The 14,587-nt window shown below is 39.5% G+C and overlaps 1 protein-coding gene across 23 annotated transcripts in view; it reads left to right on the forward strand.

The window, feature by feature from the left end:
• The window catches only part of PPIP5K2 (diphosphoinositol pentakisphosphate kinase 2), a 51,232-nt gene extending 44,607 nt beyond the window's left edge, over positions 1–6,625 (forward strand). For 11 of the 23 annotated variants that reach the window (XM_082191396.1, XM_082191400.1, XM_082191401.1 and 8 more), the window contains 4 exons: positions 1,763–1,822; positions 4,113–4,262; positions 5,794–5,913; positions 6,421–6,625. In XM_082191396.1, the coding sequence (XP_082047522.1) occupies positions 1,763–1,822; positions 4,113–4,262; positions 5,794–5,913; positions 6,421–6,449 (359 nt within the window). In that variant the 3' untranslated portion in view covers positions 6,450–6,625. The remainder of the gene's footprint in view (positions 1–1,762; positions 1,823–4,112; positions 4,263–5,793; positions 5,914–6,420) is intronic. The other 12 variants (XM_082191403.1, XM_082191406.1, XM_082191404.1 and 9 more) reach the window with 3 other exon arrangements.
• The last annotated feature ends 7,962 nt before the right edge of the window (positions 6,626–14,587 follow it).

Raw genomic sequence — 14,587 nt, forward strand, 5'->3', positions numbered from 1 at the left:
GTCTATTTTTACGCAGTCTTCTTAATGACACAACCAATTAGTACACATAGTGTATGGTTTAAAAGCTTTCTGATCCTAAACAGCTCCTATTCCTTTCCCCTTCATATTCTTTGGCATCCTGCTGTGTTGGATATCTCTGTTCTGAACTTTTGGAACTCAGCGTAAGAACTGCCTTACTAAACCAAACCAAATGGTCCACTTTCTCTAGCCCTCTATTTCCAACAACAACCACCAGATGGCACTGGGAAACTCATTAAGTTGGGCATGAAAGTGGTGGTCTGTCCTCTATTTGTCCCCCAGTGACTGGGATTCAGAGGTATACAGCCTTTGAACATGAAGATTCTGATTATCTAGCAGAGGTAACAACCACTGCTAAGCCTATTCTATGTGAACTCAGGATTTCATTATAAATAACAACTGAAACTTGCTATCATCTTCTTGAAATCACATTAGACTTAAAATAAAAGTTAACTGAAAACAAAGTTCCCTACATTTCTGTCAGTAACCAAATGATTTGCTTCACCTTGTCTAAGTTTCCTTCCTTTCATACAGACAGCTTAAGTGCTTTCTGTAATGAGTTACTTGCCGCTATGTTTTCCTCCAGAGGTCTAAATGGCCTCGGTCCAGTATACCTGAAGGAGCATCTCCACCCCCATCGATCTGCCCAGACACTGAGGTCCAGACCAAGGGCCTTCTGGCCGTTCCCCCTCTGCGAGAAGCCAAGTTACAGGGGACCAGGCAGAGGGCCTTCTTGGTAGTGGCACCCGCCCTGTGGAACGCCCTCCCACCAGATGTCAACTACCAGACTTTTTAGAAGACATCTGAAGGCAGCCCTTTTTAGGGAAGCTTTTAATGTTCAACAGACTATTGTATTTTAATATTTTGTTGGAAGCCGCCCCCATCCTGCCCCAACATATAACACATTTTGCAAAGCTTTGCCACTGAATTGCTCCTTTCATCACAGAAACTGAGCTGGCCACTCCTCCATCATAGATGAAACAGTAATGCTGCTCTCAGTTTCTTTATCCTTATTCAAAAGTTTCCAAAGCCATTTATTAACTGACTTTAGTGGTAAGGTAATATAATGTCTTCATGAAGCTGTAGATTTGTGTCTATTCCCAAATCATCATAATAAAATGATAGGTTTGCTTCAGTCACAAATAATCTTTACTAATAGTACTACAGTATTTCATACCTACATATAGAATTAGTTGTGAAAATGAAAAAAAAAATGTGCACATTGACTCTAAAATTACGTCATCTAAAGAGAGATGCTCAACTTAGCATGCAAAACAGCTGAAAGTTGAGGTATGAGAGCTAAAAAATAAATATTTACAAATAAGGGGGGAAATATATCATGAATAGCTGGCAGAGCACATTTTATCCAAATAGTATGTGCTTAAAATTTGTATATTTTTTTATCACAGCGGTGTTGATACAGATTGCTGTGATCTGATTAATATGTATCCTCACAACTTTCACAATTTACTGCATGGTTATATGTATTTCTCAGAAGCCTAAATGTACTTCCTCAGGTAACTTGGGATCACTCCAGCTGCTCTGAAAATGAGGCGTGGCGTACTGTTTGTTCTTAACCTTTCATTGAGGGCCTCCTCTTTTCTTTGACTTCCATAACTTTAAGATAACAACGCAACTTCTAAACCATTTCAGTCTTCCCCTTCCTTTCATCTTGAGTTCAAGATACATGGTGAAACAAGTATCTACTGACAGTCCTTTACTTATTTTCTGGGCCTCTGTGCAGAACATCCAGACCTCTTTAGGTGCTGGTCGGTTTCTTCTGAGGAATTTCTAGGCGCCAGTGGTATGTCTTTATAGCTTTCGAATGTAAGACGGCAGGGTGGCTTTCTAAGTTGCTGCGCTAACCCTTTCATTGTCTTTCATTTTGATGGAAACTGGTATGTTAAGATAGAGGTCAGCTCACGTTAGCAGATCGGACATTTGAAGGGATACTGTCCAATACGTAGGTGTCTTTTTAAAAACAAAAGAACACAAATGAATAGGTTTTTACCATTTTCAATTTCAATCCAGTGGAAATGGCCTCTCGGCACATGTCTCAGGGTATTTTTCCAATGCTTGATAATCCAGTAATGAAGCTGCTAAAAGATGGGTGTGTGCACAAGTGAATAGTTGGTTTTTATTGCCTAGGTAAATAAAGCTAAAAGAAGTATGCAGAAATATAAATGACATTATTGAGCTTCAGATTTAACTGTTTCAAAGGATATTTATTGGACATGAGGTAATTCTAAGCACCAAAATAGACATGAGCACTTAAAGAAAATAGCCTGCCATAGTCCCATGAAATTGTTCCTTACATAGATACTCATACACATTTGTGGATTTTCTCCAGTCAGGGAAAGCTGCAGTTCTCGTGGAATTTACTGTAATGCAAAGAAAGGGTTCGCGCTTGCCTGCATGCGTAGTGTTGTATTCTTAGAAGAATTATTATGCATTAAACACAATTAACTTGAAGCACACACAGAGGCTTAACTGCTACAATTCAATAAGATACCAAAATGTTCTTTTTCAAAGTTTCCTTCTCTAGAAATTTAAGGAGAGAAAAGTGATTTCAGATAACAAGAATTTGAATTCTTTAGTTTTGGAGTTCACTATAGTTTACTTCATATTACATTTAAATGTAAAAGGTAAAGGTAAAGGTACCCCTGCCCGAACGGGCCAGTCTTGACAGACTCTGGGGTTTGTGCGCCCATCTCACATCTATTGGCCGGGGGCCAGCGCTGTCCGCAGACACTTCCGGGTCACGTGGCCAGCGTGACAAAGCTGCTCTGGCGAGCCAGAGCCGCACACTGAACGCCGTTTACCTTCCCGCTGGTAAGCGGTACCTATTTATCTACTTGCACCCGGGGGTGCTTTCGAACTGCTAGGTGGGCAGGCGCTGGGACCGAGCAGCGGGAGCGCACCCCGCCGCGGGGATTCGAACCGCCGACCTTTCGATCGGCAAGCCCTAGGCGCTGAGGCTTTAGCCCGCAGCGCCACCCGCGTCCCATACATTTAAATGTACCTTGCAAAAAAACATGAATACTTATTCATTAGCAAATCTATGTCATTGGAAAAAAAGGTCTTGGGAGAAATTTAGCAACTTAAGTAAAATTACAGTTTTTGTTTTCGGAATTATAATAGTGAAACTTTATATGTACAATTTTTTGTGGGGAGCTGTCTGAATCAGTTCACAAGTGCTTTTTAAAGCTTATGTACGCATATGGAGTTTTAAATTAACGTTAGTTCAGGTATGCATGGTTGATTATGTTTTTACTTATGATGCCTAACCCTGGATTTCAGATTTATTTGTGGCTTGACAGTAACTGTTATAAAAGTAATGAAGCTGGATGTAAATATTAAGGAAACTTGTCATAATCCTGGAAGAGGGTTGTCCTTGCTTTCTTCTCAGAAAACAGTACTTTCAGACTTAGATGACCAGGAGTTTTGACTTGAAGAGCCAGCTCTGATGCCTATGGAAGTAACATAGGGACATGCTGAGCCTTTACGTCATTGGTTTCTTAAGTCTGTTTTATATAGAAATTTATAAATTGAATGAAAACCTAGATTAGAGTTATCAGAGAGTACAATGGATAAGTAGGTCTACATCTGTGTAAGTGGTGGTTAAATTGCTGCCTTAGACTTATTTAAATAAAAATGTTTTTATATTATGTATATGCAGAACCATGAGCTTCCTGTATAGGAAATTCTGACACCCTTTAGTCCAGCTCCATATTGTTTCAGTATCTGAAGTGTTGCATGTGTTTGGATGGAGCCAGAATCATGTTTGAGGCTTTTTGGTTCCATCTTTCTCACTGCAGGCCTGCATGTGCCATGTGTCTACCTGAGAAAACGCCCTTCAGAAAGTCAAGCAATCATTCTGGAGCTGCTTCTGATGCAGTGCAAAAGGTGCAGAAATCTGGAGAGTTGCACTGGGTTCAGAAGTGCTTTGGTGCACATGGCATGCACAGGTCTCTTTGTATTCTGGCCTGTTAAGCATACTTCTGCAGAATATACCTTTGCCATTATAATTGCTCAGTTGCTTCCTTTTATGTTGGAAATATGTGGTGTGTGTGTGTCTGTGTTTTCTTTTTCAGGCTTTGAATTGTATTCCATGGTGCCTTCAATCTGCCCTCTAGAAACCCTCCATAACTCCTTGTCATTAAAGCAGGTGGATGACTTTCTTGCTTCCATTGCTGCCTCTCCTTTGTACGACAGATTTCAAGCCGCATCCACATTTTCTCTGCGTAATTACCTTTTATGTCTTTTATTTTGCAAACTGCAAAACGCTGCTGGCCATAGGCATTCCATTGAATACTAGGATTTAGTGTTTCCTGGTGTGGGACTGATAAACTGTTTCAGATTTAATCAAATAAGTATTTCCTCATTTTCCCCATGAATTGGCATATAACCACACCACCCACACTGCAGCTGCCTTCTTGGCTGTCCTTGGAAGTGTAAGAGAATGCAATTTAACTTAAATTAGTCACACAATATGACTATAACACATACCCTGCATGTATGCTGTGCAAAATTTCTGTATAATGACAACACTTATTTGTGCAATTAAAAACTGCTAAGATCCAAAGAAGTAGGGCTTCCATTCTACCCCTCCATTCCACACATATGTCCCATAGCTAAGCTAGAAACTTTGTTTCAAAAACTTAGGCAACTTCAGATAGAGTTGCTGAGGTGGGGGAATCCTGCTTGGCACATACCTCTCTGTATACTTGAAGTAGCTTATTGGACCCTGAACACTATGATGCCTATAGCACATTATTCTCTTTCCGCTCGAACACTGCCATGCAGATTTCTTGATATTTCTGTAACAAACTGTAAATAATAATTTCCCAAATTCCATAGTAGGGCAATACCTTTATTAGGGCATCCAAACTAGTACAAAATAGTGAGAAAGCTTTTGAGCTGTCCAGAATTCTTTGTCAGGCTAGATTTTAAGCAGAGCGAGAGGTGAGAGGATCAAAAAATGGGCCTAGTGTTGAAGCCATGAAGCCTGCATTGTGCTTGGTCTCAAGACAGAGCATGGGAAGAGGTAACAGACTTAATATATTTCACATTCCAAGGTGCAATGCAGGTTTCAAGTTACACCTGCTAGGATGAAGGAACACGAAATGTCTGATTTTGTAAATTTAAAATTCTCCAGACCTGGCTCTAACTTTAAGCAAAATTCACAAGTTCCTTGTGGTAGAAAACAGCAGTAAAGAGAAGCATAACAATTTTTAAATTAGCAAATCTTGATGCACTAAGTCAAAAAAGTGAGTAGAAGCTGAGTTAGGTATCTATACCTAGTACTTAGAGATAATATGTTCTGAGGAAAAAGTTCTTTATTCAGGCAGTATTAGACCTTCTTACTCTAGTTTATTATCCTATTCTTCAATAGCTAAATTTAGTAGTCTGCAAGCCATACACAAAGAAGAAGTACATAAGAAAAATATCAAAATACATATTTGGCCAGATACCTTTCAGGTTTGTCTAAATAGGTTTCTTGGAAGCAAAAAAGATGACTGTTTAATAATTTAAACATGATGTTGACAAAAACCTATAGATCCATGTTGATGAAGAGTAGTATTGGAGCATAATATGTTCACTGTACTATTCGCATAAAAACAATGTACACACTTTTCAGAGGCAATTGTTCAAAGAATAATACAGCCTTTGTTGATACTTTATATAATCTCTGCTTCTTCAGTATTGACAACATCCAGTTACTTGAGAAAGAATAAGATAAAATAGCTTTGTAACTTTTATTAACCCTTTTAGCTTCGCCATCATTTCTGGATGCAAGAAAAAACTCTTTAAATACATACACCCCTGCAAAAATCCAACCAACGCCACAAGAAGACCCTTTGAGTAGGCGAGAATGTTCCTCGACTATGTCAAGTAAGTAATACCTGAAAAAAACCTTTTCACATCCATCTTAATTATTAACACGAACCGTCTGAGATTGTTCAGAATCATTTTGCTTTATCCTTTAAGAAATTTGAGAGCATTTTGGTGTGGATTGGTCTTATTTTTCTGTCTCATTATGATGCATTAGACAAAAAGTGGTTTGGGGGCTCCAGCGAGATCTCATGGATCTCTCACAAGATCTCACTGGAACCTGCAACCACATGATTTCAGTAAGGCTTCAGCAGAGGGGAGGCAGCAGCTTCCCATTCACCTCAGACAGTGACCAGGGAAAGGCTGCCTCTGGCTCCCATCCTAATTTTATTTTTGTCAAGTTTCAGAGATATCGTAATATTGGGCATGACATAGCCAAAGTTGTATTGGTTTCAGTGTTTTAAGTTTCTCCTCCTGAAAGCTAACGGACACTAAAATGTCTTGATCATGTCTTTTTATTATTATTATTCACCATAAGAAACATGATTCTGTTTTGCTTGTGTGCAGGTACCAGTGTTTTTTCGCCTCCTGTTTGATACATCATAAAATGCCAAAAAAGAGTTAAAACAATACTTGTTTAGCACTGGTGGTTAAACTGTCTCAGAAGAAATGAAGCAATTCAAGCAAAACTGGAAGGTGCTGCCAATGCCATCTTTAGCAGTGTATATTTCTTTGTAGACAAATAAGTTAGCTTTAAAAGGCTATTCATTTCTCTCTGTGTAAGTATGTGTTTCCCTGTATATAAAATAATTACTGAAGTGCATATATAGTATATATTCAGGAAAGGTGATTTCTTTGTTTCTAAAGTATGAAAAGCAAAGATGTTTACACCATTGTTTTAAGGAAATGATTATCTTTTAACAGAGAAACTGCACATGACATTTACCATCTTTGTTGTCCTAAATTAACGCACAAACCAAAACAGCCTAACATACTGGTTTGCATTATAAAGGAGCAGCTAATAGGGAGATAGGAGAGGGGTAGAAAAAGCCACCATTTCCTTTTTGCCCTACAGTAGATCTTAAAGCCCGGACATGAAAACTTATTCATCACCAAAGCACATTAATAGGACTCTGCTTAACAGATGCCTTTATGAATGTCAATCTGTGACAGCATCTCAGTGGTTGGTTCTTTCCCCTCTGGTAGAAATGCATAATGGAGCTGGATGATAAATGAAAAGCACTTAAGCCCTCATACTTTGAAGGTACATACACCATTACCTGAAAAATAAAAGGTCAGATTACTTTGAGCCACTTAAGTGCTAATATAATAATTGTAATATGAGAAAGGTTCATTGTTAGAAAGAAAGCTGTGTTATTTTATGAGGAAGAAACTCATTTCACAGAGAGTTTTCATTGGAGCCTGACTCCAGTTTTTGAAAAACAGCAGAAAACTGTAATATGAAGTGGCTGAACAGCTATACCTTCTTTGGAACTTCTCCAAGGCGCCATATGGAGGTACAGGTTAACAATTCTGGTACTGCTTAGGTGATTAAAGGTCTCTATTGTATTCTATTTGTGAATTAAGAGCTAATTACTAGTATGTTGCCTAAACTGACACCTGGCACACTTAGTCTCTACCTGGGAGCATCTCTTTTTTAAATACATTTCCAAAGAGAGCATTTTTTTGTTTGGGTATAGGTATGCTGGGTGCAGATGACATGCCCTTTAATTTCCTTGTTCTTTGTATGTTTACACCAGGCCCTTGACATTCAAATATACTTTGGTTGTTAGTGTCTGTGCTTTATGAGCTCCTCTACTAAAAGTAATTTCCTGTTTACACTTTTCCTAAATGCTCTTCTATTTTGTTGCAAAGATTTCTGCAGAATACTGCTTAAAGCATGGTTCACGTGTGGATTACAGGGCTTCATCAAAGCAGAAACAGCTGGTCTGTTAATATTCCATGCTGGGAACTTTCTATATGTGCAGATTATATTGTCAAGTTTTGAAATTAAAAGAAATTGTAACATTACCAAATCTACATAATTACTGTTTCAGCACTGAACACTTGAACATAAACCAATACAGCTAATGTTCCCATCATTGTCCTTCTCATCTCTGCTGTTAGTTAAAGACAGCTGAAGATTTTATTAGTGCTATGAAAATCTTGAGAAATCTGGGTGTTCTTTCAAAACATATTCAGGTTTGTCAATTGTCCTAAGATTTCCTTTGTGACATGATTAATTGAATGCCTTTTATTTTCATTATAAAATATAATGGATTGGGTCCAGGCTTAGTCAGTTTGGACCCACTGAAATCAATGAGGCTTAACTAACTTGTTCTATATCTCTCAGTGAGTGTACTCTGTTAATTAGTCTGAGTCCAACCCAGGGATTAATATTAATGTGATTCTCATCAACAGCAATATTTTCCTGTTAAATACCAGGAGACCTACCTTCAAATATAATTGTTGTTGTTTTCTGTGTTTTTTAAAAAGGCTGATTCTCATCCTGGCAATTGTCCATGAGAGTGGATTTGCTAATTATGCTTGCCATTGCATTGCTGTGCATATTTCATATGAGGTCATATGATAAATTCTTAAGTATGGTTTAAGATACCAAATATATAATAGATTCTTAACTTCTCATTGCAAACATTTCATTATCTATAATGTAAGATTAAATATGGACAATGTTTGTCTTGCTCACCTCTGAATGTATAAGTTATGTTTACTGTTTTTCTATAAGAAAATGTTATAATTTAAGTGTGCATATCATTCCAGACAACCAAAGCTTTGGCATATTTTTGATCTGCTCTTAAATAAAAGAGTCAATAGCAACAGATAGCGTCTGTTCTGTGTATTCTATAATAAATTCTTAACTCTCACTTTACTTTTCTGTTCTAATAAACTACAAGTGTTTAAAATAAATTGCGGTAGACATGCACCACTTTATATTGGAAAACACTTAGGCCTGACACATTAATATTTTGCATGAGAAAGGTGAGTTGGAAATGTCCTTGTGTTCTGTGCCCCCGTGACCACCTGTTAGATTGCTATGATTGGTTGTATCCAGCATTTACTCAAATAAATGGTCAGTATGGTTTAGCATTTGAGCAGTACTCCACAAAGGCAATACTCTAGAAATAGCCCTTGATATGGTTACTAAGGGATATGTAGAATACCTTACTTTTCCACTAACATCAGTACAGGTAAAGTGTATGTGTCAATGCATGTATGTTAAGTTAATGTACATGTCTGTTTTGCTTGTTCACTTATAATGGTAACAAACTAACCAAAGTGGTTTCCTCATGCACAAATAACAAGGCCCCCCCAAAAAAACTCATGTTGGAAAAGATGTTTCATTTGATACAGGCTATGCTTCTAATGATTCTGAACCACTTCTTGTTGACAGATTCTGACCGACCGACCTGTACTTTTTCCTTCTGTGGGTTTTGAGAGGTTTCTCTTATAGGCTTAAAATTCTAGTGACCCAAAGTGCTGGAAGAAGCCTTTTCCCACTCATCTCCCATTCCCTCCTTGCTTTCACACCCACTGAAACATGTTCATGTTTTTCCTGCCTTTTTAGTTTTGGGAAACTTTCCATCTAAATTATTTGGAGAAAGCTAAGGCCTTCAGTGCATATGTTCGAAGATTTCTTTTCTCCCCCCCCCTTTCCTTTTCCTTCTATTGCCAGATGTTTTATGCGTTGCATATATCTCTAAATCGTTCTCTGGCTATTTTGAAATACAAAAGTCTAAGACATTTATATGTGTGTGTGTGCGCATGACATTTTTGGTAGCATATTTTAGTCAAAATAATTCAGTATCTGAATTTCTTAACCAGCTGATTGAAATCAAGTAGCATATGGTCTCTTTTTCTCCCCACTGTATAGCTCCTAGTATCAGTGAGATGTACAGACCAAGTGGGACTTTTCTCAGAGAAAGATGTACATTTTAATTACTACCATTTCATACAGCAACCATTCATTCACTACCTTGCTGCAGTACTGCAACAACCATTAATGCTCTATGCCAACCTTACACCATGTTGCACTTGCACTGTTTGTATTATATGGTGGTAAGGAAAATGCAGATTACTAGTTAAAATAAGGGTGAAAACTTCCTTGGAAAATTGTGTCTCAGTATCCAGTGGCAAAGGTGTTCAGGTGTTCAGTCTCCATGGCGGTTTCATTCGTTGTTGTTATTACTAATATGTATTATAAGGAAGATGGAAACATACTGGTTTAGTTATGTTTTACAGCTTTTCTAATATAATAATAATAATTAATAATAATAATAAATTTTATTTATATCCCGCCCTCCCCAGCCGAAGCCGGGCTCAGGGCGGCTAAGAACAATAAAATAATACAACATTCTAAAATCATCCCATTATAAAATTAATTATTCTCCCTGCATTGCATAATAGTGCTTGTGTTGTCCTATTTCCTTTGTGGCAATGTATCTTTAAAGTGCGCACACTGATTTTGATTAGTTTCTACGTTAGGGTAAAATGAGCTCACTATCTTTTTTTAGGTTTCTGCTAAACAATTTTTTTAAAGTAAGCTGTTTTATGCTGTCTGTTCTCTTGACTTGCTCAGATTTGCACAGGTAGAGCTATAATTGTTAAACAAAAATCTAAATCTTCATCTTCCATTTGACAGAATCCACATATCAAAACCATGCCTATGTAATTCACTGCTCATAAAGAGCATATAACGCCCCACACATTCAGCGCTATTTTTTTATATTAGGATACAACCTTTCATGCATTCAGTGGCAAATGGAATAAATGGGTAACTGGAGAAGCCTTTGAACCCTGGAATGTAGTCGTATTGCTTCTTCAATATTGCAGAGGTCAAAATACTCTTTATGTTGCACTTTCTACCTTTACCACAAGGTGGGAGTTGGTTTCAGACTGACCATTCTGCCACTAGGGAAAGGCAGCAATCACCCCAATGCAATATCACTGTTTTTTTAAAAAAACTTAGTCAGGTGTACAGGCAGGTAGCTTATGTTTTTAGTCTCTGAATTACCACCATGTGACAAGCAAAAATTCAACAGGTACAATGTCCAGCATGTTGAACTTCTGCCTGCTATACAGCTGAACACTTCATGCATGAAGACAGGAGGAAAAGTAGGGTCTGACGCCCACTGGTGAGTGTTGCATATGGAAATATTTACTAAATAAAACTACATCACATTTGTATCTCCATAGTCACATTTCAAGTAGAGAACACTGAGACTCATAAAAGGGGGGGGGGTAGATAACCCTACACAGGACATATAAATGTCTAAATACAGCTTTGCTAATTCAGGATGGTGCTACGTACATTGTTCATGGGGTGTGTGTGTGGAAATTACTGCCCAATTGTAAACAGCAAAACAGGTTATCCTGACTGATAGCACTATTAAATCCAGGGGCTTTTTTGTAAGATGTGTAACAAGCAAAAATTCACCTGGCTCAGTATCCCCTAGCATGTTAAATCTCTGCCTGCTAATACAACTGTTACATACACAGGACTTTCATGAGATATGGGAACAAAGTTTGTATCTGGATTTGTTGCAAGGCCTGCTCCCTGTCTTCCTGCTATGTGACCCATTAATGCTGAAGAGTAGCTATTTTAGCTTGGGGGCCTTTTCTGTTAGAAATAACAACCCCCAGGGCACACTGCAGGTAAGCAGCATTGTATGGTGTGGGCTGTAGATCATTAATGACATGTTTGAGTGGTTTCACCTAGGAGTGATAGGCAGTAAGAAGTGGTGTTCTGTTATTTTTTTCCTTCTAGATTAGCCCTATGGTAGATTATTTCTCAGTATGAGAGCGTGCGTGCATGTGTGTGCCTGCCAATTTAGGATTGTACTTGAAGCAACTGATGAACAAGTCTGGTCCACAAAAACCAACCCCATAATAAATTTGTTAAGTCTTTAAGATGCCACAATAGTGTTTTTGCTGTAGCAAACAAGAACTGCTCCTCCTCTAGAAACTGCTTTCTGCTATCAGCTAATTTTTAAAATAAAGCAGAATGAATTTGCTAAGGATTCTTTAGGTAAACAAGGTTACAATACAGCATGGCAAGTATTTCAAAATTACTATATAGGAATTATAAGGTTCATAGCTGCCAGTTTTCAATACCCCAGCAATGAAAAGCAATACTTTTAAATGTGCAGGTCCTTGTTCATTGCCAAGAGTTGCCGTAGGCATGATGATAGTGTAAATGGTAACATAGTTCTCTAATGTTAATCCTTATTCTTAGTTTAGCATGACCTATTTTTCTTCAAATCAGGCCAGGGCTAAGGAGTGAATTAGACTTAGCATGCTAATGCACAAAGTACCTGAACACATCATAATTCTTAAAGAGGTAACGGTGGTGCATAAGTCGTCTCTTTAAAAAGGCGATGGTAGGCATAAATCTAAGCACACATGGAATAGCAAATGGCTATTAGGGTGCAGCAACTGGATATTGCAATGTGTTTTCCTGTTTTAAAAAACAAAATTAAATTTAAAGAAAAAAGGGGAAATGCTGAAATATACCACTTCCTTAATTTTGTCTATAGACTGCAATAGTGCACACACACACACGCCACTGCCACCAAATATGCAGATACATAATTGAGTGTGGCTGAAAAAAAGTGAGTTGGAAGGGCCTGTCTGATACCACCTGCTGACAGTGTCATAAGAGCCCCTTGCAAAAGCAAAAGTGGAGAAATAATAGGAAAAGGGGTACTGCCATATCGTAACCGTCTTAAGTTGAATGACTAGTATCTTGAAGGGTGCTAAAGCATGACTGAAGTCCACACTCACCCTTGAATCTCACTGGCTGACTCTGAACCAGTCTTTACTTCTGACCTCACAAGTTTGTTTTGAGAATAAAAATGAGGAGTCATGCATACTGGCTTGAGGTCCTTCAAAGAAAGGTGGTTTGCAGATGTAATAAATAAAGCTGTGCATCTCCTCTGAAAGCCGCTCCCTTAATTCCAGATGTTTGAGGCAGAATGCCCTTTTATTTTGTGAAGACAACTTCCTGCAGAGTTCAGCCATGTCAGCAAGAGAGTTGTTAGCAATGGGGGGGGGGGGTAACCCAAGGCCCAGCTATTTTGCAGCAGCCCCCCCCCCCCCCGGATCTCCTTGTGGTAAAGGCCATAACATCTGCTCCGTCACCTGCATTTCAAGGTAGTATTGACTCATGGAGAGCATCTGCCAGTCTGTGTAAAAGATGTTGATCTAGATCATGGGTAGGCAAACTAAGGCCTCTGGGTTATTTGTGGGCCATAGGGATTCGTTCTCCCCCCCCCCCTTCAAAATATAGTCCGGCCCCCCAGAAGGTTTGCTGGCCCCTGATCTAAATGAATCAATGGTCTGAGAAAGCTTCCTCTGCTCCTGTATTGTTCCCACCCCAATAAATTTAGCATATAGAGCCCCTGGGTCTATTGTAATGTACAATGCTTGTGAGACTGCAGCCACCTCCCATCTGAATGTGCCAGAGGCATCCCTACACAGCAGAGGTGGCTCATCTTGTTTTGCTACCCAAGACAAAATGGGAACTGCCACTGCCGCCCTGTCCTGAAGCCCCACTTACCAGGGTTGCACAGCTGCCGTTTCCTGCAAGATCACCTTAGGCTTCTACAACACCACTTCTCTTGCAATAGGGACGAGTGCGGCACCCATGTGCCTCAGTCTGCCACATGGATGTGCTGCCCTGCTGCATATGTGCATTCACATCGCTAAACTGTCACCCCTGCTCCCAATCCTAATTAAGTACTTAGCAATGCCCCTGGCATAGCATTTAGCCGAGGTACATAAAAAAGAACCTGATGGGAATCTTTCTGGCACCTTGAGGCCTTTACTGTTACTTTACTTTTCACAGGCTAAAGGAAAAAGTTACACTGCAATAAGGCTGCAACACACGGAAATAGTGTGGTTTACTTCCAGGAAAGAATGGCCAGGCTCACGCTGCCAACCTGCTAGTCTTTTAAGTTACAGAGTCTAGCCAGAGCCCCCCAACCATCAAGTAAATAAAAACACATATATTTAAAAATAGGAATGGGCTATGCTTACTGAATACGCACAAGAAAACTGCATTGGAAAAAGGAGGAATTTGAGAAGGAAGTGCCGAAAAGGTTTTCAGCAAACGCAAGAAAACTTGTTTTAGCACTGGTTTTTTTTTCCTTTTTCAAAAAAGATGAAAACAGGTGTGTTCTTTGTAGTTTTGCAAGACTCATTTACCACATGAAAGGAACTCCCCGATGTATTATTATTATTATTATTATTATTATTATTTAATTTCCTAGTTTTCGAATGACTGAAGATTTGGGGCAGTCCTTTTTCTGAGTCCTTGGGGTCCAACGGAAGTATTTTAAGGTGGAGCCCTTTCATCCCGAATCTGCAGTTAGACAGAGGAGGAGGAGGAGGACCAGGCGCGTGTCCTCCCTCCCTTTACATAAATCCTGACCACGCCCCTATTTTAAGGCGCCCCAAGACTTGCCCTTTCCCCACCTGCTCCATCAGGTGGCTCGAGCGCAAAGGCGCGCGCAGGGACCCCGAAACTGCCGCCTCGCAGGGCGGCTCCATCCAAGGCCCCCGCGAGCCTGAGAAGGTTCAAGGACTCGCCAATCCCTGCGCCGCCTGCAGGCCGGAGTCCGTCTCTCCAGGAAGGACGGAAGGAAGGCAGGAAGGCGAGTGAGGAGGCGGCGGCGGCGGTGGGCGGGCCAGAAGCTGCGAACAGGCGGACGGGGAG

The sequence above is a fragment of the Podarcis vaucheri genome (assembly GCF_965113315.1).
Source record: "Podarcis vaucheri genome assembly, chromosome: 11".
In the NCBI taxonomy this organism is placed as follows: Eukaryota; Metazoa; Chordata; class Lepidosauria; order Squamata; family Lacertidae; genus Podarcis; species Podarcis vaucheri.